The 25,930-nt window shown below is 41.4% G+C and overlaps 1 protein-coding gene and 1 long non-coding RNA gene across 3 annotated transcripts in view; one reads left to right on the forward strand and one right to left on the reverse strand.

Annotated features, from left to right (window-relative positions):
- Positions 1-5,359: 5,359 nt before the first annotated feature.
- LOC111250260 (uncharacterized) overlaps positions 5,360-25,930 on the reverse strand; it is a 38,806-nt gene continuing 18,235 nt past the window's right edge. Inside the window, exons 1-2 of one of the 2 annotated variants that reach the window (XR_002673260.2) lie at positions 16,366-16,482; positions 5,360-5,843 (exon numbers count right to left, since the gene is read on the reverse strand). This is a non-coding gene — a long non-coding RNA (uncharacterized LOC111250260). Of the gene's footprint in view, positions 5,844-16,365; positions 16,483-25,930 lie in introns of those variants that run through there. The other variant, XR_015326687.1, reaches the window with a different exon arrangement.
- The window catches only part of LOC111250258 (tetratricopeptide repeat protein 39B-like), a 164,128-nt gene continuing 152,016 nt past the window's right edge, over positions 13,819-25,930 (forward strand). Inside the window, exon 1 of the mRNA XM_022805179.2 lies at positions 13,819-15,441. Within this exon, the coding sequence (XP_022660914.1) occupies positions 15,382-15,441 (60 nt within the window). The 5' untranslated portion in view covers positions 13,819-15,381. The remainder of the gene's footprint in view (positions 15,442-25,930) is intronic.

The raw sequence follows: 25,930 nt of genomic DNA on the forward strand, positions 1-25,930 counted from the left end.
TAACATTTAAACGTTCAAGTTTGGGGCCAGTGGTGGCATTGCGTTCGAGTTTTGATCCATTTAAACCAGTTCTACGCGTCCAAAGAGCACAAGCATCGCTGATTAGGAAAAAAAAAACGCTATACCTTGGCTGAAACGTAGAATGAAGGAGAATTCTAAGCGGATAATAGCAAGGGGTCAGAATGCATCAGCTTAATGAATACACACACCTGTGGGCTTTGAATCAAGCAATAATAATCAACGGGCAATTAGCTAGGAACAACGTGAGGGATACCGTTACAGGCTAGTCATCAGTCGCAGGACTTGACATCGCCGGTGAAGGTGCCACGTAGCGAATTTGCTCCCGTTCATAAGGTATCGAGAACTCAGATCAATTGTTGTCACCTATTTAGTCAGACTGTCTTCCGCAAAAAACTGAATAGGATAGAAATACGCCAGCTAGTTAACTAGGTTATCTCACAACTGAGCATAGCTCGAAAACGGTTACGATAGGGATCATCAAGAGACAACTGAGCGCGTAGGAAATAATCACTTTGTAACTAAGCAGCTTTGAGAAGCAAGGTAGCACTTAGAGAACAGTCGATTCTCTGACATCGGGCAACGCATTACGGGAGAATCTTTCTTCCGTTCTGCCCGAACTAAGATCTATACTAAACTTAGAAGGTGCCAAGTATTTGAATGCCGGTGGAGTTTCATAGTATTGCATTGTTTGTCGGTTGAGACATAAACGCTGATTCAAGCTAACTAACACACGACATTATACTTAGAACAAAGTTTTTAATCAGGTATTGTGGCGACTGTACGACCGAGTCTATTCGTACTCCGCGCGTTTGGGGGTCGCGTCAGATCGATTTGTATATATGGCATTGCTAATTATGGAGGCACTTTTACTGATTAATCACCACCGTTCAAAGATCTCCGAAAGCTGTTCAAATCATTGCTGGAACAGTTTCTTTTTGAAGATATTAGCTAAGGAATGTGTGCATAAATAATTGGATACTTGATATTCTCAATGGCGATTGTTAGGCCTCGTCCAAGGCTCCCCTGTCAAAATGTAAAATGGCTCGAAATATTGCTACTAATCGCTATGAAGTTCATCGTGTCGGCCTTGGTATTTTTCATGCATCAAAGCCATACGATATCGATGAAGGATCAATGTCAAAACGACATTCAAACGAGTCTAGCTTCTGAGAGCATTGATTTGAAAATATCATGATGATTTTTGCACCAGTGAATTCTTGAGCTATGTCTAAGCAAATCATCAAAGCTTTGCACCAAAAAATATAGACGCTTTTTCGTCAATTGGAAACAATTTTTTTTTTTTGCCTATCTAGGGCCTTCCTCTGTCACAACTCTGTCATAACAATGCCCAATTTTTAACACCAAAAAAAATAGCGACAGTTTAATGAGAATAGCAAATTCAGTATCGGAAAAGAATATCCGATGTAGACTGAAGAATGCGCATGCCCACGTTCGCTCAGGTGATGTGCTCAGCTGCTTGAAAGGCGGAACAATAACCAGATCTCGGATCAGTAAAAGCACATTATACGAACTAAGAGTTGACGTAACGTCTGTATAGAAAAACGGTAGAAAAGACAGTGACACAGCGAAACATGACAAAACGATAGTTCGCTGTGTAGCGTGAATAGCGTACACGTGCAATGAGCGTTCCATGACGGAACGATGAAAACAGATTAAGCGGGATGATACGCCGGGGCTGCGGAGGCGGTAGCGTTCGAGATCCATCTCGCTAACAGGGGATCAACGAGCTCTGCTCAATGCTCACGCGCTGTGATACCGTCAAGATTTGTGTGTGATTCCGTATGCACGTCGGAGAAGTCGGGCGAAAGTTTATTCAATTCGCAAAAGCTTGTATATTCGATCAGAAAGTGACTTTAAAACAGCATCTCAAATCAAATATCAATAGCAATAAGCGGTTATAATAATAACAATGGCTCCTGATGATAGTTGTGCTGCTACAGATATTAGCCACAAATATTTTTAATGGGAATCTTCTCTAGGCTGGCATCAGTACTCAGACGTTCCTAATATGAAATGAAGTTCTGCTCATGCGTCTTGAATGCTAAAATAGCTCGAGTCGTATCTGCTGTTCCCCTCAGGAACATGGATGTGTTTATGGTGCAGCTTAAACATAAACTGGAGCCAGTTCGATGGTTTATTAAGTACTCAGTGGGAAAGGATATTATACATTGGATTTTAATAGGCAAAGGCAGACAGCGAGGAAAAATGGAAAACCTCTTCTTTCGTTAGAGGTGTAAACGCAGATAACATCTACAACAACGTACTGCAATATAACTGACTGAACATACCATTGTTCAAACTATAATTGTATATAAGAACCTATAATAGATTACTATATATATATATATATACATATGATAATGCCGATGCAGACGACAGTAATCAATTGTTAAAACATTCAAAGAATTATAATTAATTATAGCACTACTACTTGAATCATTTATTATATGTAGTACGTAGCGTATACAATACTCATTAAGTGCGAACAATCGCGCATACCGTATTTTTCTCTCTACTGAAAATCGAACAGAGACGAACTTTTAATTATATTATTATTAATGTTCGAGGCGAATTGTGACGCATTTTCTGATACAAAGGACGAGTATAAAGGGTAGTGACCAGACTTGCAACCCGGTTGAACTACCGCCTGGGCGTAGGATACGCCTACGTAATTTGCAGATGATCTACATAGGCGTGGCGTAAGGCTGACGGGAACGCAAAAAATGCATGCAAGAGGCCGTGTTTACGGAAGGTGACGAGAGTGGTGCGGGGTCCCGCCGCATGCAACGAGATCTAGCGTAAGCTTTGAACGGTTTTCGAAGTTCATGAATGATTGACAATAAGTCAAACGAGGACCTACGCGGCATAGTTTTATGAGTGATTATTTGAGTCAGGGTACGGTCACACCGATTGACGTCGCAACGCTAAAAGGAACTAATTACCTCCATATCCTCCTATTGTTCATCAATGGTATTTGATAAAATACCTAAATCGACTTTAGACCTGTCCGTGACCGATTATTTGCAAAGTCACAATAAAACTGGACGGTGCTTACGTATTATAGACTCAGTATAGAACCAAGCAATCAGTAGTCACAAATGTACAAAATCGTACACTAAACGACAGAAAGAAAGAAAGAAAGAAAATTGACAAAATCATTGTTGTTATTCAATAGGTCTAATGATTGCGGCAGACGTAAGTTTACATGGAAATTCCCTAAAAGTACATAAGTTTTTCAGCAGTTAAAAAAAATATACTCAGTCATCAGGAAGGGTGGATGTGTGCAAATGATTTGATGTATTTATCTCGCTAGTTTTTTTTTCTCTGATTGTTGCTTGAGAATAAAACGAATGGATATATTAGAAACGAAGTGGATAGAAGTAGCACGATTGACAGGACACTTACGCAGGTGCACGAGATGATATTTACATCAGTGAGCGGCACCAACCAAAAAACATGGCTGTAACTAACTCGCTAATGGCGCGTCCTCGATGGTGTTTAAGTGACGTTAGAAATATACACCAATTAGATAAACGGTGCGCTGTAAATTATCAGGCTAACGACTGGATGAACGGGACGAAAGTGCGTGCGTTCGGGTAGGAGATCTAATCCTTGCAAATAACCCCTCAGTAATACGCTAGTAGAGATCATAGCGGATAATAATTACGATAACCCTAGGACAGGAGGATAAAATAGGACAAAGTATACCATACCATAACATCAGAGAAAAATAATCACCTGTTAATTGTATGGTAACAGCAAAAGACTACGCGAGCAACTATAAGAGACAGTGCGTGCAGATGACTGAATAACTGATAATTGCAAAACCAATGATGAGAATCCAACATATTCATTGGCTGGCTACGAAATTGACGAAAAGATGCATCAACCTTCTGCTGAATTCATCGTTGTGAGTGTTTACGCTACCAGGTGGCAACGGCTACGCTGAAAACTCCTGGTGAAAATAGTATAGGATAATCGTTACCGAGATTGCTACAGCTGTATAGCTATCTATCGTTACATATGGCTCCATCACCTGTATATTGGACCTGATATGAAGGAAAAAGGTTTTGAGATGCAAATGAAAAAACCGAATAATGGCAAATACATGAATAGTACAGTCATGGACACGTTCGACAGGTCGACGTAGGCAAAGGTTGGGAGAATGGGGCACGCGGACAAGCAAAGTCTAATGAAGACGCGATCGACTGTCACAATGTGACGATCCGCCCACTGTAGGAACTAGCACGAGCTAGCTAAGCTAGCAAGGTCTCGCATTGCTCACCAATATGTGTCGTCGGCACCGTTTATGCTAATCCTATTGATGGCGAGACTACACAGAACTGAGTGGGAAAACGTAGACCATTTCCTATAGTAGACAATGCTAAATGAAGATCTGCGAATAAAGTTGGGATTTAAGTAGTAGTCGATATACAACGAGTAAGAAACACCCGGCGACGAAGGAATAATAAAGTAGTCATAATAATAAAAATTATAATAGTAACAATAGTTAGAAAAAATTAAATGGAAAGTTATTATAGTAGACATGAAGTAATAACGATTATGAAAGAGGAAGAGGATTATGAGGAGAGAGATGATACTAATGATAAAACAAATTAATAGTAATCATGTAAAGCTAATAAGAATAAATAAAATGTAGACGCTCCTTTCTCGATAACTCGTACACTCGATGTGATCTATAGTTACCTAAAAGGTAGGTGGTACCAATCTGTAACTTAACATTCATTGGCTTTCGAGCTGACGAGTGCAGTGTTTATGTTATAATTTCACGGTTTTTTTGCAACAGTAGGGGCCAGATTGAAGCATGTCATGGTGAGAGAAGTAGGTCAACCATGTAAAATCTACTTATACGCCACTATGCGATACGTTGGTTTTTATCTTTATTAACTATGGTAGTTCATCAAGCTTAAGGGCTTTGTCACTTTTCGCTATCATATACAATGCGTAATTGGGTATTTCTTTGTAGATCCTTCAGATGACTCCAGAATTTATGAAACGTTTTGAGATGTTGGTTGAATATGGAACGCTAAACGTTCTTTAAATGATCATGTCAGTTAGATCCTATAACATTTTCGTTCACTATATGTCAGATCATAGAAAAGCACGGCCAACATCATTACGAATCAAGATTCTACTACCTGCTTAAGAATAGTTTCTTCAAAAAATATTCCATGGTTCAGTAATACTTAATAACTATAGCTAAGTGATTTTAAATGAGCGTAGCAAACTTTCCTTCACCTACCCTAAGATAACCTACGATATCGTCGTCATATATCATAGATTGAAAAGATCTAGATAATTGGTTATCTATTGATTACCAAAATTTGCGTTTATTTCCTTTACCGTAATAGATTTGAAATGGTATTCACAGCGCCTACAGTATTGGTGTTCCAACGAACAGGCGAGCTGATAGGTCTAACACAGTCCTTCATTCTCCAGAACGTATATAACGACAGAGATTTGCAAACAGAAATAGAAGGCAACTAGTTTGGCAACACTGAAATGTTTTCCTATCAGACAAAAAATATGAACGGTTAAAAGATCAACGTTTTAAGATATATGTACGCTAACCTTAGCACTAATGATAAGCATGTGAACGTACTGAAAGGGGTTAGGTTCTCTGAAAGTTAGTCTGGTGCACAACAGACCTTCACAGGATTTCCCAAGATGGTAGTCAATCACGTCTCCGCTATGCGCACGTTTCTGAGGTCGAATGATAAACTCTTCTACGCTGCTGTTGCTGCCTGCGTCACGACACCGGTCGCACATGATGGAAACCTCTGTGGGGTAAGAATACGAATAATAGTAGAAAAGTTTCATCGTTTTCGTAGTTTAATCCATACTTCCGTACACTTAGCCCTACAAATGTGTAATATCACCATCCATCATAGCTTTATTCAGGTGGAATAGTCTGGAAAATACTGAGCAGAGCTCCTCTGCCGCTGGTCATATAATGCTGTTATATAATATCGTAGAAGTCTGCTATTCCGTCAAAATGACTCAGGAGTGCAGAAAATGTTACCAAATTAAAGAGCGCCCAGCAGAAAGAACCTTCATATTTTTATATGCGTTTATAAAATAAACAATATAAATGAAAATATAATATAAACAAATCGATGGAAATTTTATATAAAGGTAATTTTTAGTTTTTCACATTTATGGTCTAGATCAGGGGAGAAACATTTAGATACTTTGAATTTCATTTTAGTGCGTTGAAACTGCACACCAGTCACACGCAGTTCACTAAACAGCAGCGCATTACCGTAAATATTGATTCTTGATTAATTATTCAGTCAAAAAAAACGCTAATTACCTTCTATACTTCGTACCGATTGTGAGTCTAGGATCACCAATCAAATCGTGTTTTATCAATTGTCGGCCAGTTTTACCTTGTATTTACTACAGGTTTATTATCTAGTGGCTAAAAGCCACTAGATATTAAACCTTTCGTCAGAAGAACTAATGAAACTATTGCGCTATCCTCTATAGTTAGATGGTAGCTTTAGGTCCTCGAAGTAACGTTTATCTTCGGGGCTGCCAACATGGCCATCTGTCACTCGCTATGGTGTGGTCGCATTAGTCTGGCAAAAGGACCCGCCTGAACAACGTGAGATCTCCATGTTGGACACGATGAGCCTAGAGTCGTAATGTTGTCCTACTAGAGTAGGCTAATGTCATAGGCAACCGACGACATGGCGGTAACTGCACAAAAATAAATTCACAGCGAAAGTAAAAGGTCCAGTTAACGCAGCCAGAGAGTCCGACGGCAGACATCCGCAGTATTTCTTTCCCTCCAGTTAAGACATGGGTCCGAGAAAGGAAAGCAGGACATTATTGGTATAATAAATGCAAGTTTATGGCCCATTGCACTGATGCGAGCAACATGACACCCAGACTTAGGATACTTTTGAGAAGATCCACGTATTTGGTTAATGTATAATGTACGCAAGATACGTCGAAGACTTTTGAATCAGCTGTAGGTTCTCAGGAAGATATAAAATATTTACGTTTTTATAATTTTGACCAATTTGAACATATAATCTAGATAGAAAGAGCATATGGTTTTCTTCCTTTTTAGGGCCAATAATATGCTGTTATTCACTACTCGTGTTAGTGGTCAATATGATGCTCTTTATGACAGCGGCTTTTACCAGGTTGACTGACTTGGACTTGATATGGCTTTTCCACAAGTAGTACGAGATAGGGTGTTTGTTACCCACTAACACTCTTATGAAACCAGGTGTATCTTCTACTGTAAAAACATCAGTTTAGGGTAATCAATTCTTAAAAACTATATCTGTACAGTCGTGCTGTAATTACCAAATTGCCATGTGTAATACGCCTATTGGCTGCCCAAGTCGCACTAACGGTCATGTTTTGACACAGAGGAGAAATCGGTGGAACTTGCTGATAAAGCGTACTTTCACACGGGACCAATATCCAATATAGAATCAGTAAGTCGGTTCAAATAAAAAAATAAAGACACAGTGTGTGGTACACAGGCGGCTGCTAGACCCCAAGTAGTTAGTTAAGGAACAATCTCGTGTCTCATTATAGCTGCCACTTTTTCCTCCATGCCCTTTCAGGGGGCTGACTCGTCAGCCGAAACGGCGCCGACGTAAATAATGTCCCGTCAGGGCGAAGATAAGTTTAATGTCCGTTGCGACATCCGTCGAAGGGCCTGCTCAAAACAGGGCATTTTTTTTGGCCTACGAAAATAGTGTCCATGATGTTTGCCCCGTCATACGCTACCAAGGCAATATATAACGCTACATAAAACTGCTTACAGCAATTCTAGGGAAGGCCAATCTGGCAAATGTATTTTGTGCTACAATGAACTGCCTGTTAGAGTCGTCGAAGGGTTTCTACGGCCTATTTTTGGACATTAGCTGTATAGTGGTAGAGCAAATTGGTAATTTGCCTCACCACTAAACATAGATCGGTGTTTAATTTCGTGAAACAAACCTGGAGCGACCCCGTAAATATCTAGAATTAACAAATGAATGTGTTTTGCTTACCAAGCGACGATATGTTAGCAACGCGAAGGGGAGCTGTTTATTGTGAAGCTAGAAAGTAATTTCTCATTGGATGCCGTAGACACGCCACCGTCTAATACGTTTGTTGACAACTTCTTCTTACTTTCCATCGTTCATAATTGCAACACAAACTCATAGATTCAACTAGAGTCCTCCTGAATGCTGGTTTAGTTTACTGAGTAGAAAAATTTCAATTTAGTGTCAAAATCGCGTAGAAATAGCTATACCACTTATGTATATTTGCTATATATATAGAGGTTGTAGTGATCTCTGACGTTGTTCTAGGAACTCATAGGGATGAGGAAAGTTTAGTTATTGGATTGTACAGAAAAAGAGACATATGAAACTGCTGTGCAGATCCATTCGAATACAGATAAATAAACAGAGGGGTGTTGTGCGGTCTGGGGGAGGTCTCGGACAAAGAAAGTTTTGACTTTTTTTCCATATAATCTACCAGATATTCTTTCGTAATGTCGACTAGCTGCTACACAGACATTTACGATATAACAGTGTGCGCTTGTGGACATAACCACGCGGAATAATAGTGTCAAATAGTTGTGATTGCTATGCCCGCGGAAGTTTTTATAATTAGTCAATTATAATCACAATTATATTAGGCGGCTCGTGGACGCTGTTGCGCCAGATGATATCGTCGTTCACCGAAGATATCCATGGCTAATACACGTACCAAATAGAAGAACAGATTTCCTCTCTTCGCGAAAGGATCATCGCAGACGTGTGTCTAACGTGTTTCGCTCGGCTGTGCAGGAACTCCTTCCCCTTTAAAATGACATAGTGTAGATAAAAATAACCTTTTATGCCAACGTAGATTGCACAGATTTACGGTCTTTAGTGAAGACGTACGTTATATACGGCGGTTGGATTTGTGACCAAATAACAATCAGCCGCACAAACGAAGTGATTCCGTGCGTACTACGATTAGAGGGGCATTTCGGTGATCGACGCAGTCAAATTAGAACATGTGTGCAATATTCAGATGTCGTGAATGCGTTACTGAAATGATGGAATTGTTCAGTACCGTATTGATATAGAATAGCTCTTCGACGGCAGGCTGTGTTGCATTTGTTGCAAACCTGTTAACCTATTACTAGGACAGAACGTAGCTAAGTTAATCGTCTATTCCTCATAAAATTAGGCCGCGTCCTTTTAGATGGTAACTTATTTTACCAACACTAGTAATCGTAATCATGTACGGCGTCGGGGGCAAAGTTATGCAAACTTTAGGCTAATAGATGGTCGTAGGTAAGAGACAAAAGGGAGTAAGTCGATTTCTAACCTATATGCTGCTGGATACTAGACGCACGTAACCAGACAGCTACTCAGGTACCGGCTTGAATCTTGTTATCAACTTGTTATGGACGAAATAAAAGTGCCATTGTATTGTCTATCTCGATTATAAGTTCAATGAGTATTAGAAGACATGAGCATATAGATTCGTTGCTCAATTTTTCCGGCAGAAGTTGCCCTACCGAATATTGCTTGTTAACTGAAAGCGTTTGTAAAATGATCCGACGCCAGTCTGTTAAACTGGTCGCATGGGCGGGGCAACGTTTCATAGGGATATTCTAACGGAGCTGGGATTTTCACACAATAATAATAACAATACACAAAACACTTATACACATGGTTGATTTTTTTAAGAACGGTAAAAATCTAAATAAAACAAGTTGTTTTAAAATTATAATTTAATCTAGTACCGTGAAAAAAGAAACACAAAGAGTTTTTTGTAGCCTACCAGCGAGAAGGCTCTGTTCTTGAGCCCACTCAGTCTGCTTATAAAAACAATACTAAAGTAGTTAAATATAGCATCAAGTGTTTTAAGCTGCTTGTGTACCTGTGTTTTTGTCTTTAACGATGTTGAGATAAAACAAAATACAACAGAGCGTTTTTTCACAGTTGTCGGTAGCTATTGATAGAACGTTTATATTTCGCGTGTGGAAAAGGTCGAAATGACGATTTGTATGGCTGTGCCACGAACAGTAGCGGCGGAAGGTCTGTAGAGTGTACGGAAGATGGTGTTAACGTTTCTTTTGCGTGTAAAAAAAAAAAGCTTTTAGTGGGTCAATAACTTAAGTAGGGGTAAACAGAAGAGCCATTTTGCGGATAGGTATGGCTTTGTGAGAATCACCAGCCAAACATTGGAATTGTGAGTAGATCTTAGATTTAAACCAGGCATTGCGTCGCGTGTTTAAAGGCGCTAAAAAATAGCGGAGAGATCAGGGTTCCAAGCTGGTTTTAGTTCAGCTACTTTTGATGAGAAAATTTAAAACATAAATACACCGTTAAGAATGGACATCGATAAGAATGTATTCAAAATGGGTAGTGGCTTGTCCAGAACATGGAGCGAACTCTGAAATACGGTACTGTGCATGAGAGTCCAACGTGTTAGAATGGGCGTATTTTTATCCACAAATAGATATAGTTTCGTATTAGAAAACCCATTGTAACGTTGATTTTACTCTGTGGCGAACTAAATATAGTTCGAATCTGTTTGAGCATGCCTCGTTTTGGACGACTGAGTTACCGATAATAATGATTTGAGTCTTAGTCAGTGAAGGTAGATACGTTCAAATTTAGGAATATAAAATTTCAACAGTGTGTAAACAGGAATAGATCGTCCAGTGACAAGATCAATTAGATAACGTAAGAACGCTAGCGGTTCAAAGTATCCAGATATACACCACTAGGAAACTTCGCTCTTTTAGCTACATGAGTTCTAGCATACACACTTAGGATTGCACATTTAGAAAGAAAAGTTTAATTGAATTTTTTTGCAGAAAAATTAAAGACTGGCTGAGAATCGGATTTGCTTGGGTACGACATGTTGTTTCTTCATGGTATCATGCAGTCCAATATTAACTACTGAAAGTGACTCATGTATAACCGAGAAAAGCCGACCGATCGCGCTTTCGTATATCGCTGCTTAAACGAACACGGAACGCAGCTAGACATTAAAACTGGTTGCAATACCCTACGAGAAACCAAGACATAATGGCCGGGGCTGGCGGAGGTTGTTTTGATATTGATCAAAGCCTCATTGTAAACCCGAGGTATTCTATTGTGTTCCACATGCAGTCAAGGACGCTGCGATGATATTCATCAGCTTACTTTGACAAACTGTTTCAAGGTATGTGATTCTGAGAAATCCTTAGCCCAGAAACAAGGCTGTTTCTGGCCGTTCACACACATGAATACCCATTGTTTCAGCGGGTCCATTAAAACGCTATAGATCTGATTTGCATGATGCCGGTTTATTAAAGTCTAGCAGAAATGCAGACAAGCCATAGATATCATTTTGTCATTTTTTGTATAAATTTTTCTACGAAAAACATCTATTAGCAGGGTCAGCCAGCTATTAACTGTCACCCTCTATTATTTTTCTACTGAATAAAACTAGGGAGCAGTAACTACCCACAGAACTACGATAGAGCTTCTCGACAACATGATCTGTGATTGAATTAATAACACACGGCTGTTAATATGATAAGCTTTAACCCAAATAAACAGAACTTACAAACAGCACTGCGAATTACACACCAGCTTGCTCTATACGCTACATTACGGGCTTTTGTTTACCATTAGCAGTAGTTACTAGCTAGTTTTTAATAACTAACTAATGGCGTCGCCTAAGCATTACGGAATATCTTTGCATTTTGTTAATTTTCATATTTCAATATATCCAACCATCTAACCCACCCATTCACGGTGAAACATCACTCTGATTATGTTGAATCGGCTCGATGAAGAGAGTATCCTGCCAGGATCTAAACAGGTCAAACCAATTGTTCACATGGGCCCTTCTATGGGGGCTTACTTTTGGTAAAGTGGTACTTCTCGTAGTCTAACTCGTCTATAACGATCTGGGTACAATGATACAACTATCATCTATACAAGGTTCAATAATATCTCGTCGAACGTCCAGTAACTGCCAACGAATTTTATTGCTTAAATTGCTTCTAAAAATATTAGATCTGGCAGAAATCAAGGTAGTGTACACGAGTGACTGGTTGAGAGGTAAAGAGGCTTACTTCCTTCCATATTTGTTTTATGGTTCGCGATTCTAAAGGTATCTCTTATTTTCTTAGCACAGCCTACCCTGAGGGGGGATGGGGTGGAATTGATATGACAGACGTAACACAAATGTAGCTGTCTATCCTTGAAAAATCCGTATTTGATTGAATGTTTTCGTATAAAACCGAGAACAATCATGGACAACCTTCTATTCGACCTCGTTCAACTTCTGTAGGCACTGGGACTTTAATTCCGGAGAAACATATTCTGGCAACGAGGTGGCCTATTGTAAAAGATAATTCTGATTGGAAAAATATTTAACGACTATAAAAAGGTCTAAAGCGATTATTGAAAATTTCATCATTTGCTTCACTTAAGATAGAATATCTTTTTGTGAAACTATAATGAAGATAAAAAATATGCCCAAAAAATAGCAAGAATCGAAAGTAATAAGTGACTCGTCGTAAAGTTTGTCCACAGTCAGAAATCTTGAATACATATCACTGTTAAGGACATTTTTAGCTATTTGATCTCAACTCAGGTTGTGGCACTCAGGCTGCAGGATGGAATGCGCAATAAGCCTATTCCGGAGTATGGGATTGTTTACACTGCGATGGGTGTGTCAAAGTTAGGCGAGATAACACTCATAACATTCATTTTTTATCATTCGTCTCTCAAGATCCATTGCTAAATGAGCTGATTGAGACGCCTACAATGCAGCCGTCTTCGATACCGTAGATCTAGAGAGTACGGCAACACAACAAGATCTCTTAAGAGCGTACCAACTCAAAATTTTTACACAAGCTGAGATTAACTAGCCGAAACAACTAGAGATCAAGTATATTTAATATTGATTAAGAACAGACCGTCCAACGTCATGTTTATCGAGATAGAATTTTAAAGTTACATATATTTTACTATAATGATGAGTAGCTGAAACGACGATTCCATCGTTAGTAAATAAGTTAATAGCAAGTTAATGCATAAAGTGTGTTATCATTAACAACTATTACTATCAAAAACCAGCGGGTCCCGAATCTTTTCTGTGTGACCTTTTTTTTTTTTTGTTTTTTTCCGCTGACACGGTTCTTGTTCGCTGCATTTCGCGTTAGTCTCGCCTATACACAAAAAAAAAAAAACCAAACGAATCATAAGTGTCATACTATGTGACTTTTCGTCGAAAAGTCGCCGAGCATGGTGAGATTGAAGCATCACTTGGCAGATAGACACTGACCGTAACCATTAACATGGTGATGCATGTTAATGGACGCGTCTTCCGGGCATATCTTATCATTAGCAATACAAAATACCCCTAAGATGTCAGTTTCTCTACGTTTTCGATGATCGTAAAATTTGTCCCAGTCTAAATTTTCTTTCTGCTTTAAAGGACAGTCCTTGATAATTAATAAGTCGAAAAAAAAAGTACCTACTCTTGTTCAAGTTACCAATCTAAGTCTTTGTTAGCAAATATCTGTGAACAAGATTCTGTTGCAGTGAGCGCACGAAATCAGGCCTCGTCCTGTTATGGTGGCTACGATCACAGAGTTATCGTTGTCTCGATTCGTATATGCACTGTAGGCAGTCTGTGATAGTAATTTGATGCGATTACGCATCCGATAGTGACTCTGTAGCAGAATGGCGCTTAGTCCAGTCAATGCCCAGTCCAACGTCAACAAAATCCATGGTACTATTGATGCAGCCAGAATTATGGTACAGCCAGCTGGAAAAAAAACCTTCTCTGATTCGCCGACCCACTGACCGCCCGGGCTGGGCGTCTGTCTCCCATCCTTCTCCTTGGATCTTCTTAGATTCGGTACTGCTACTTCACAATATAGCAGTAGTCTTGTGCAGCCACAGCTGGCGGTTAACGATTCCGTTACGTTTCACGCAGCGTCGCCAGCATCATACCATCGGCGCCACTCAAGACCCACAAGTGCGATGTTTTTTGCGCTATCGTTGTGAGTTTGCGGCTAACGCATATGCACGTAAACGATTGTGGCGTCTTTTGACGTCGCGCAGACGGTCTCCGTTTCCGGTACCAGCTATTGCGAATGTTGTTCGCGACCATACCGTTAACTTGCTACTCGCAAGCGGCGGCGAACGACTTGCCAATAGACGCAACGGCGTATTGGCCAAGGTAGTGAGTAAACAGTAGGCAAATAAATGTCGATAAGCAGATACCACTCGCTTTCATTGTAGCCTTCCCTCGCTGTCCCCCCGTCCGCGTCCGCATTCGCTATACGTGCAACAGCATACCCTGTAGTGAAGCTCCGCACAGAACTGCTGGCTGGCATCAAGCGTTTTGACTGGATAGCAGCAGCAGCAGCAGAAGGAGTAGCTCTTGGTTGAACGTTTTCGATAGCAAAATTAGCAACGAACGCGTTAGCAACACGCGTTACTATCACGGGCTTCGGCAGCAACGAAGTAACGCGGCGGCAGCAGCAGCAGCAGCTCAGCGTAGACGATTGCCTGCAACAGACTGGGCCGACCTTCGTGGGTCTTTGGTACAGAAACGGCATCAGTTGACGTAGCAGCGAAAACAGCGGCGGTATCGGCAGTATTGGCGACACCGACCCTGTGCTTCAACTCCCGACCGAGGGCGAGAAGGCTCGTGAGGAACGAGCTCCTGCGGCCAACTGGCACGTGTAAGAAGGAGAAAAAGAGTCAACAAAGTTGGTGAGCACCGTGTGGCCGGCGAGCTGTGTGCCCGTCTGCTTGTCTGTCTGTCTGTCTGTTCAGCTAGCGACGGAACGACGACAGGCTAAGTTTCTATTTCAGCTGGTTTCAGTGCGGACCTGTAACTGACTGGCTGGATAGTTCCGTAAATGTCTGTTGGTCGACGTATAGCTGCCTTCTTTGCTTCTGCTGCTGCTGCTGCGGCTGTTACTATCGCTAGTTCCTGACTCTGCTTCTCACAACGATACCAAAAAAAGAAAGACAAGTGTCTAAGCTTTGCCTAGCTCCGCTTCGTTCAAATTTGGCTGCCTCATTCAATCGGTGATTGTGTTACAAGTGCTTGTGCTACGGAGACCGCTGAACGATTTCGAGGTCACTCGCGTGAAGTTCAACAGTGCGATATAATACCTCGTCGAAGTACTGTGTATTGCGGATTCAGTCCGGTGTAATACAACGTTAGCAGGTATCTTGAAGTAGTTTTTTTGTGCTGGTCGTCTCTGGATATCGTTCGATCAACGAGGACATTGCATCGTTAAGCGTAAATCACGAATAAGCGGAAAAAAACATTCGAAGGATGTCATCCACGGCTGTTGCGTCACCTCCAATTCAGGATGAGGTGCAGCTCGTTACTGAGGTAGCCTGTAGTCTAGTTATTAATGTGCAGTAAAATTCGATAGTCTGAATAGCTTACAATGCTAAGTCATGATCGGCATACATTGAACTAAATCAGAACTTGTAATTTGCTTTTACTAATTATTGCAACGTAACCTAATTACTTTAATACAGTACTCTACGCCAGGTTCGGAAGGCAAGAATAGTAAAATCAATGTGCGGCGGGCGCTCTTTTGACTATTGCATACTAAAATATAGATATCTGCGCTAGATCGAGTCATACTGCCACACCATTACCCGTGTCTTACTAGGCGCACATGTTGTTATTTCGCAGGTACGACATTAGGGGGTTAGTGAAGGTCCCAAGACTACCAGAAGACTTCATCCCTTAGCTTTCGTCCCTAAAACAAATGCAGATGACTTAACACTTTAGATAAGCGACAAGGACTTTACACAAGCGCTGTCTGTTTTATAGGTAGGGAGTTGTGCCATACAAACAGTTTGTTTTCGTTTTACTTTTACTGGAAAGCGTGTTTTCCCCTGAACGTTTTCGAGTCGATTTACTTGTCGGTTGCAGGCATGACAGAGAATGCGGTTTATGATTTGAAGGTTCCTTGTGCTAAGGATTCCCTTAGTGTTTGTCTCCAAAGCAAGCTCCAAAGCAAAGGTGACGAAAAATTAGGAATATTCCTGGCACAAAGATAAGCTATGTGGTCGAGCAAGTTATTTGTATATCAAAATAAAACGTATTTATGTAATTCTAACGGATTTTATAAATGTAGCAGTTAGCGCGTGTCTTTAAAAAAAGCCCATACTTTATTGCCGGCTTAGCGTGCGTTTCTCACAGTTCTGATAACTTGTCATTACTCAGTAACAAGATTTTTTTCTAATGGTGTTACTATGTTTCTTCTCAGCTGTAGTCTCATAGGCAAACAGTGAAACCTACTTGCAATTGGAAGGACGAAAAAAACAATGCCGGTCAAGGAAGCCTAGTGTACACCAACCGAAGTAGACGACGGAGCGCTTCCGGAACGTCTCACGGTCACCAGTTCGCTTATTGCCGTTTCTCAATTCATGTTTTGCTGTTATTGAGCATTTTTCGCTTCTTTTCAAAGTCTAACGATAATTTGCTCGCTCGGTCAGTGCATCATTGTATAGTTCGAAAGGACATCGATGCGTCCCTTGCCGACCGATGCGTGGTCCTTCCTCTTTTACTTCACCGATCGAAGTTTTCCTAGATCAGTTCTTCATTGATTTGTAGCTTGATTTCTCCACGTACTTGCGCAGTCCTACGTTACTGAAGTACTGGTTTGTACTCCTTTTTCTACCAAAGCACTTTACGTCGCTATATGTCGCTGCTTCATCGCTGAGAAAGGGGGGTGACGCCACGATGGCTGTGCAGCAATGTGATAATACAGCCGATGTCGTCAACATTGACGTCGATTCCAGCATTGATGCTGCTGTTAGTGGTGCTATCAAAGCCATTGGCAAAGTAGTTCGTGTTCGTTGTCCTTCGACTTTATGACACGGGCACCAGTTCACTCTTCCAGCGCTATTTCTCCTTCGTCGTTCGTTATTAAGCCGTAGCTATTTCTGCTACTGCTCGTTGTTATGGCGACGGTAGCGACGCTGTTGACTAAAAGTCGATTTCGGTCATCGACGTTGCTATAGTACCTGCGAAAACGGAACGAAAAGCGTTGCTTGTTTGCGCCGTTTGGTAACGTCTGGAAATGGTCCTTCACTCATGCCGTTATTAGTGCTAGGCCGTGGACTGGCGTTCCGACCCACTCGTAAAAAGGGCCCAGGGATAGCTGGCCGGTTGCGCAGCGGCGGGCCATCAAACAAGCGCTGTCGGTATAATCATGTGGTGGTTATCGCAACGGTCAGTACAAATGCGGTCGCGGTAGTCGGAATAGTTTCCTACCGAACGAACTAAGACAGGCAGATCTGCGCGAGACAATGTAGCACGATTGAAAACTTTTGCTTAACGTTCTTCTCTTTCGATCTTGCCTATGGCATATTTGGCGGATCAATTAGTACTGCTACAGTAAAATCTTCGTGCTTTCGCGCGTGAGGAAACACAATAACTCACAGAGTAGATTGAAAGACAGTGTTGATAGGCTGATATTTATCGGATTTTTGGTAATTGTCCCAATTAGCTATAAACACATTGTGATCAAATTTACTGAATGCGGTTTTTCGGCTGTTCGCAGAAAACGTACGTGTGTATGCGGGGCAGCAGCTTACCAAAAGAAGTTCAGAGAGAAATGAAAGTTTACAGTATATTACTCTACCGCAGTTCTATATCACGTGTACTAAATCGTCAACTGTCGAATGGTCTAGCTCGCATATGTATGAAGACCCGATTGATTTATACACAGTACACGTGAGGGAGGAAAATCACGTGTACATTGACAAAAATAGCAAGTGGGCCAACACTCATCTGATCGAGTATTGGCCGAACGAAGGGGTGAAGTTTGTGGGTTTTTCGATCCACAGCTAGACAGACCCAAGTCAATGATTCCTCGATTTCTAATTCTGTTATAACCATTTCACTAAACTGTGATGATAATTAGTGTCATTATTATGACTTAATGGCATGAGACGACAATCTAAGCAACCACCTCCGAGAAGGACACCTGAGTGTCCTTGGTTGGAAAAAAAGCTGCATACCCTCACCTTCAACGCCGAATCTGTCATCGTGATTACCTTTGAGTCTTTCGTTTTTGTAGCATTCGCCGTCTACGTATGCATTTTTTGTTGATCACTATCTCTTCAACGTGTCGCCTTATTTCATCTCCCATCATTTTGTCATCAGTAATACCGGCACGCATGTACGCATGCAAATGAACGAGGCCTCATGTACGTGTTTGTTTGTGTGGTAACATGCTACCCTCCTCAGACCAGCTCTTCCCCTTCCCTTCATCTGTGGTTTGTGGCGTCCAGCTTGAACTATCGACCATTGACTCAGTGAGGGTAGCCCGGTCAACTTAAGCACGGCAACTGTCCGGACCCCGCTACAGCAATGCCTGTTGCGTCTTAACCGTTGGCAACTATCGGTTCTGTCGTTGTTAAGGTTCTCCGACTGTCGTTGCTGATCGTTGCGAGCTGTCCTGTAGTGTGCTTCCAGCCTGGCAGCCAACGCGACAGTCAGTCATTAACTCTCACATCTCGCCGGTCAGCATCGGTGGTCAGACAAACGCTGGCTGGTTATAACGGCTGGTGGTTCAAATGTAAAATGCCTCAGCGGCAAGAAACGAATAGCCAGCATTAAAGCCTACTTGAATCCTTAAGCGGTTCGGCTCTACGCTATTCAGCAGTCAGTTGCTGATGTGCTACGATCCCTTGGATTTTTCGTAAGGTCGTAGACAGGGATAGGAGCGAACCGTTGGAAATGAAAATTCAAAATGATCGTCTTGGTGTTAGCAATGCTGCCTGCTGGATCGGCAGCAATGCGTAACGTGACACTATATCGGATCATTGGTGCCAAGTGGCACCAAGACAGCGAGCGGTAGAAGCATTGCCCGTCGACTCGTCAGATCATCTGCCGAAGTGCAGGGGGCACTACAGTTGCTGATACCAATGCATCGGATACGATTGTTATTATCAGTCGACTACTACTGGCGAAAATGCGGACGGTAACGGCTACCGTAACTCTCTGCGGACAGGTTCACTGTGCCTCAGTGATAATTAGCTTGATGGAGGAGGAAAAGGGGGTCTAAAGGTACGGCACTGCACAAAGCGCGATGTTGCTAGTATCATAGTCTGTAATAACGATAGCCTTTAGATCGACGAGTGAATGCTTTCGGGTAGCGGATGAGAAGCCGCTTTCGCTACTGTGTTACGCGATGCATCTTTGCTGCCAACGCGCCGGGAAGGAAGCGTAAGCGAGCAAAATAACAGTAACAACCATTGGGAAATCTCAATGTAATGTATATGGGCTAAGCTATTTCAGTTCGAACCCACCGAAAAATCGAGAACGACATCGGGTGATAGATGCTCCGACGGCGCGAATAGCCAAACGTACAGGTGTTTGCTATAGATGACGCGATAACTACAGCTGGCCCCTGACTCAAAATGAGCCCCGTTTGTGGGTGGTAGCCAGCCTGCCACCGACTGTTTATTTACAGGTAGCGTAACCGCTTGTGCTGCTGCTGCTGCCGCTGTTTCAGGAATCGCGTTGTCCTATATTGTTTCAAAAGGCCTTCCCCGTGATAGGATCAATTACATCACCTGGCCTATATTACAAGCATTAGATATGTACACATTTTTTTCGATTGGATGTCGTCGCATTTAATCACCGTTGCGAATTTTTTATTCGGGAAACAATCTAGGAGTATAAATTTTATTGTATGTATTATGGGATATAAATCAAACATGGGGTAAATGTAAAATAGAGGATGCAATAGGCTATTTGACGGGATCGGATTCGATTCGAATGTATGACACATGATAAAATGCTTGACCCATATCGCTTGTGATTGTCATGTGAAGACGCCGAATTATTTCGAATCATTGGTACATCGATGCGCAGAAGGCGTAAACTAGCCTGATTATACATACATACATACATATATATAGGATTAAGAAGTTATTATTGTTTTAATCAGATTTTTCATTTTCTGTCCAGTCGAACTTGGGCGCAAAGGGAGAAAATGTTTAACTAGAAATGGTTATACGAACAAACCAGCATCTGGGCATCATAAATACCCTATATCATAGCAACACATTGGTTAGTTCTCACCACTGGTCTGGCCAACGGTGGATACATTTGATAATTTCTTGAAAATTAAATTCACGCTCTAAACATCGATGGTTGACAGCTCCTGCTATTAACTTCTATAGTAGTGTTTCTACTGTGACAACAATCGATCGTCAAATCGTTAGCAAATTAACGATTTATGATTGATCGGCACTTACAGAATGAAGATCCTTCGATACTGTGCCGTGACTGTGTGACGACGTCACTATATGTACAGTCTAATGCTGGAGACAAAAACGAATTAACATTATTCGTAATTGTTTAATTCTATTAACTAAGCGCTGATCATGCTTATAGAAAAAAAAATATATCTAATAATAAAGATATCTGATAATGTGGTTGTGCAATGTTGTTGATATGATTAACCTGATATGGAAATCATTTTTTTGTTGTTGGATAATATCACCCAGTTGATCGTCTTTTGTCAGTAAATAGTCAGATGTTACCAGAAAGGTCTTGTGGGATCGTCTCAGAAAAACTCACTGCGCCGGGTACGCATGCACGCTATAGCCTGACGCCTCAAGCTCGTGGGTGTCGTTAAAGCGTTCGATGTTCCAGCCAGATTAACGCGAGTCTAGGAGCGCAATCTTGATCGATCTACTCAGATCTACTGGAAGGAGCTCGGTTTGTTTGTAGTCGAACTACTCCGACAAATTGACGACGATAGCATCTACCAGTCACGTGACCATTCATAATTTGATTGGAATATCATGATTAACTAGGACAAGGGCTGGTTGGACTAGATACAACGAGCTTTTCCGTGTTCAGGGCTCGATAGGCACCTAAAAAAATATGGGCAAGCGAAAAAGAGTGCAATCTAGCGACGTTTCAGAGGCCAAGCATTATAAAATGTCGTTCGGGGGCAAACACAACTGAAGCTAAGCACGGTAGAGGACTGTACTAAACTGCAATTTAGATATAAACAACAAAAGAAACGAGATAAACAACCTGACATGGTACGCATTATCTACCTTGTGAATTCTGGATGAAAGCCAGAGCCACACGTAGTGATTGTGAGATAGCCCTAACGGTGCGGGATGTGGGCGAATTATCCAGAAGATAGTGGGCAAGGCTGCAAAGGAGGAAAATGGAAGCGAAATTAAGAACGATCTTATGCGTTGGATTAAAGGATTGACTGGCGTAGCTTGGCGTGCTAGCGATTATTATTTTAAATATGTATGTTTTAGGTCGACACGAGCGATGGCGTATTTGGTGTGTAGCAAACTTATCAAGTTCGATAGCGTAAAGGCTGCAAAAATAGATAACAAATAAGTTAATACTATTTACATGTGAACGTTTAACGTTTGCTGTAAAGTCCACTAAATATTAGGAACTTGTGCATTAACCGAAGCCGGACGTCGAGACACAGTACATTTGAAGAGAACAACAGTAAATTCGCAGTCGTTTGTTGGTGATGTTGATCGATATTGCTGATAAGCGTCATCAGAGCAGGCCTAGTCAATCTATTTTGCCTCATATGAACACAATTGGCGGTCATCTTTGAAGTATGTACTAGTTTCGTTCTTGTTTATATTTGCTTGCTCACGTAAATAATGATTTTATTATAGTCGTAGTAATATTTTTGTCTGCTGGTTATTTTAGCAATGCTCTAAATTGCGCCTTCTCGCTAATAGCAACTTCCTCCTCATGAATGGGGCATAAATTCTAAGCAACATTATTTCCAGACAATAACTTTCCTTGATTCATGTACGTTCGCGTTGTGGATATCGTTGGGTCTGAAAGGGGCCGAGGCCTTTGCTGTCTGGAAGAACATATCTTCGTGGGTCGACCGTTGACTTAGAGGCTGTGCATCGAATTCCAATATTCGAGGGACGAAAAGAGGGCTGCTATACCCTATCCCCGCTTTTCGTACCCCATTTAATAAAAACTCTGAAACGATTTGTTTATAGTAGCATCGCAATAAGGTTTGGGTATGATTTTATTCAATTGAAATGTGACGTATGTGTGTATTTCAATGGCTGGTCAAAAGGCTGGTCAGCCTTCATCTGCTGCTTTCAGTTGGCCTGTGTTTTCAAAATCCTGATATACTAAAAGTTTGTATACCTTAGTTGTTTGTTGTTGAAAATGTTATGTTATGAAACTAAACTTTATATAAACTTAGCCTTAGCGTTTAAGAGAAATACAAGCAGTTTAGATAGCTGCCATATTATTCTAGTGTCTTCTAAAGAAAAAAAAATCCAATGTTAAAGCACCAGATAGCCTGCAATGAAATTTATCATAATTCTCACAACCCGACATTCGTAAAAAGAAGAAAAAAACTGCCTGACACCATACGAGTTAAAACGATAAACGCTGAGATGGGCAAGATGATCATTGTAAAATATTCAAGCTTTCAGCTACAAACTATGCAAATGAAGAATCCATCATATTTGTTGTATACGAAACCTACAGCTGCGGTTCGAGCTAATCACACTAACTTACTCGTTAGAAGAAGGTTCGAAGATGTCAACTTACATTCGGCGCATTGCGATAGCTTAAACATTTACAACAAAAAAAGAGTCGACAGTAAAACATTCTCTCGAATTCGTTCAGTTAATATTAACTTGAACTAAGAGTTTATTAAACAGACTACAGAACCAACCAAGCTCTTCAGCCCTCTCTGTATTTTATCTCGCGTGCAACCAACGCCAAACGTTACCCCGTCGACAACGGTCGCCTGAACACATTTATTTGTACCACATATATGCAATCTTTAATAGGCACTTATTTCTTCTACGAGGGGTAGGGCTAGAATCATTTTGTACTACGACTGTCGGCACACGGCCCACCATCGTCCATAGAGTCAGCATATCCTTGCGAGTTCATGACGTTCCAGACGGGAGTTAACCACTCCGCTCTAACAAACGATACGGTGACATAGTGTAGACGATAAGAGGTTGGGTCAACCTGCTTAAAATTGTCCTATTTGAGGCTAGGACCAATACTACACGGTGTTAATTGCCGTTAATTACGACCGGGGAGTGGGAGAGCGAATGAGCAGAAAGAAGGTCTGTTCGAGTATATTGCGCGTCAAGAAAAGTTTCCAGTGTTGGTAGAAACACAATTACCTTTTGGTAAGGTATGAAGAAGCACTCATCGCTTCAAAGGAATGGCTATATACCAATGCGTCAACTTTGGTGCACCGAACAACATAAGATCAATAAAAAGGTTTTACAAATAACATTCGAAACCCACACCTGTCAAAAAACATATCTCAGAAATGGAGAAACAACTATAATACTTGCGTGTAGGCCAAAACCTTACCCCTTGCCAATTCCGTGGGTCATAAACGACAACGAAATCAATTTGCTGATGAAAGTGTTCGGAATTTTGCTACGTCAACTCCTTTCGTGCATTACCAGATTTATGCCGAAGTAGAGGTAGACAGCAGTCAGATCGACTCGCTCACTGGTTTCATTCGTTGGGCCATGTTTCCAACGACCAACTAACCGATCAAGTAAGCTTTGTTAAATAATTAACTATCCTGCAGCCGATACGGGAGCAACACCTGGGGCGGTCTTTGTTGCCCTCTTTATTCCGGCCTTGTTTTCAATCAAACCGGGGGCGGGTGAATGGTTCCCAATTAATCCTTTCTTGATATGGCATGGATTCAAAGAACGTTGCATTATTACAGGATGCAGGAGGCTGACATGGGGCATTGTGTCTGTTCATTGCGCTATACATTAGAGTAACATAACGCTGCAAAGCTTTGAAATTCAGCTGAGCTCTTAAACAAGAATTGGCTATTTTTTTTCGTACGACGGAAGAGCTATCCATGTCTGGAAGACCTATTGCCGGCCGCATGCCTCATCTACTACGGTCTCATTACTTCAGGCATAAAGCCCCTAGTTACTTTCCGAGGCAATTGAAATGACACCGATGCCTGCGCCAAGATGTTATGCAAGCGATGTTAGAAGGACTAGGACGAAAGCCAACTCTGATGCTTTCCCTCAAATATTCCCCAGCGTCATGCCTCATCGGTAGGTTTCATCCTAATAGCGTAGCACTCGGAGGAGAGTACTTTAAGGTTTGTGTTGCGTTAACAATAACAACGAGGCCTATCTCTTGGTAAATGAGATTAATTATCTAAATAATTAATGTTCGTTAATTTGTGTTGCTTCTTTTCTCTGTCGTAATAGTGATTGATAAGGGAATATGTACAATAATCTACTGGACATTTTTCCTATTTATCAATACGATGATAGCTTGACCCTGGCGGTATTTCACAACGGACATCAAATTCTACTTCGGCACCTCTCCGAAATACGTGAATATTTCAGAGAGATCGGTCTAGCCCAAATGACTAGTGTATCCCCGACGTCGCTTCTACTATGGATGTTTATGCCTCGCTGTCGTTTATTGCTAGTTGTTTTCACCGTCATTGGCATCAGTGCGCCTGAATGGATCAGATCATTAACGTGGGTCGGCAGCAGCGTTCTACACAGCCTAATAACAGTCATGACAAAAATCATTATTATTACTTGACGACGTTAATTGGCCAATGGACGTATACCACTGGGTAAATAGTAAAAAGCATCTTTGAATGTGGGTGAAGGTAGCAATCGGTTGTCTACAGCGAAATCAAGTCGCTGATTATTACATATCCAATCCGTCAAATAATCGTGCCGTCTCGCGGTTACTGCCGCCGCCGCTGCCGCCACCACCGTGGTGATCTTGACTCGCTGGCCAAGTCACCGATAGACGCTAGCTAGTGAATGGGCTTCTGTTCGCCCCACGATGACCATCACATCGCCAATTCACTTATATGGCACCACGACGGTGTCTTTCAATACCGTTCCTATGACGTCAAAACGCACGGCTGTTAAAACAGACGCGTCCATGGACTATGGATAGAACACTGACCCGCGGCGGGCTAAGTCAGACACGACAAATCCTAACAGTGCGTGATTTCTAATACCGGCCAAACCACAAACCACTCTGTCTGTGTGACAAATAGCAGAAGACAGAAGAGTCACGGCAGAACAGTTGATCAGCATTCGCGCTAAATGTTTCGTTTTACAAAAATGAAAGATGTTACATGAAAAACGCCTAAAAAAATAAGGGTTGAGTAAAGCAATGTTAACGATACTTGATGTTTTAGTGGGCGATCGTCTCTAACGTCTGCTCTTCAACTCTGTAACTGTTGATGAGGTTAAAAATCTCCCTAAGACTTGGGTGGGCCTTTTTGGGTGGGCGAGTCGACAAAACACTTGTTGTAGGAATAAAGTCCTAGTCTTCCCAATTGGATATGCGCTAATTGATTGGCGCGCATTTATTGCCAGACACTCGTTTGTAACAATTTTTTTCATACGTTGTTTCATTGATGGAAAGCTAGGCAAGGGCACGTCCCAGATTATTTAAGCTATACAATAGATGCTTAAGTCTATCTAGCAGGCTATTCGATGTGCTTTATACATTTAGTCGTTTGAATTTTAAACCTAACTTAATCGAATAGATACGTTGAAAAAGTAGCTCAATCTAACGTTATATTATATGGGCGTTACGGCAGCGAGTGACGGAAATTTTACTCAAGCCAGACCTGCGTTCTCGTTCGGTAGATGAACGTCTGATATATAGGCACGCGCGTACATCAACAGTGTTCTCTGACATTCTGTAAAAACCCGAAACAGGCCAAGTACAGCCTAACCTACGGCAAGGAAACGTTCGGGGGCCTACTGCGATAAGAGTTTCGCACACTCGGCTATACTCAGCCATATAAATGGCTTACAACATTTAATTCACCATTACC

This window comes from Varroa destructor, unplaced genomic scaffold (genome assembly GCF_002443255.2).
Source record: "Varroa destructor unplaced genomic scaffold, Vdes_3.0 BEIS01000004.1, whole genome shotgun sequence".
NCBI classification, from domain to species: Eukaryota; Metazoa; Arthropoda; class Arachnida; order Mesostigmata; family Varroidae; genus Varroa; species Varroa destructor.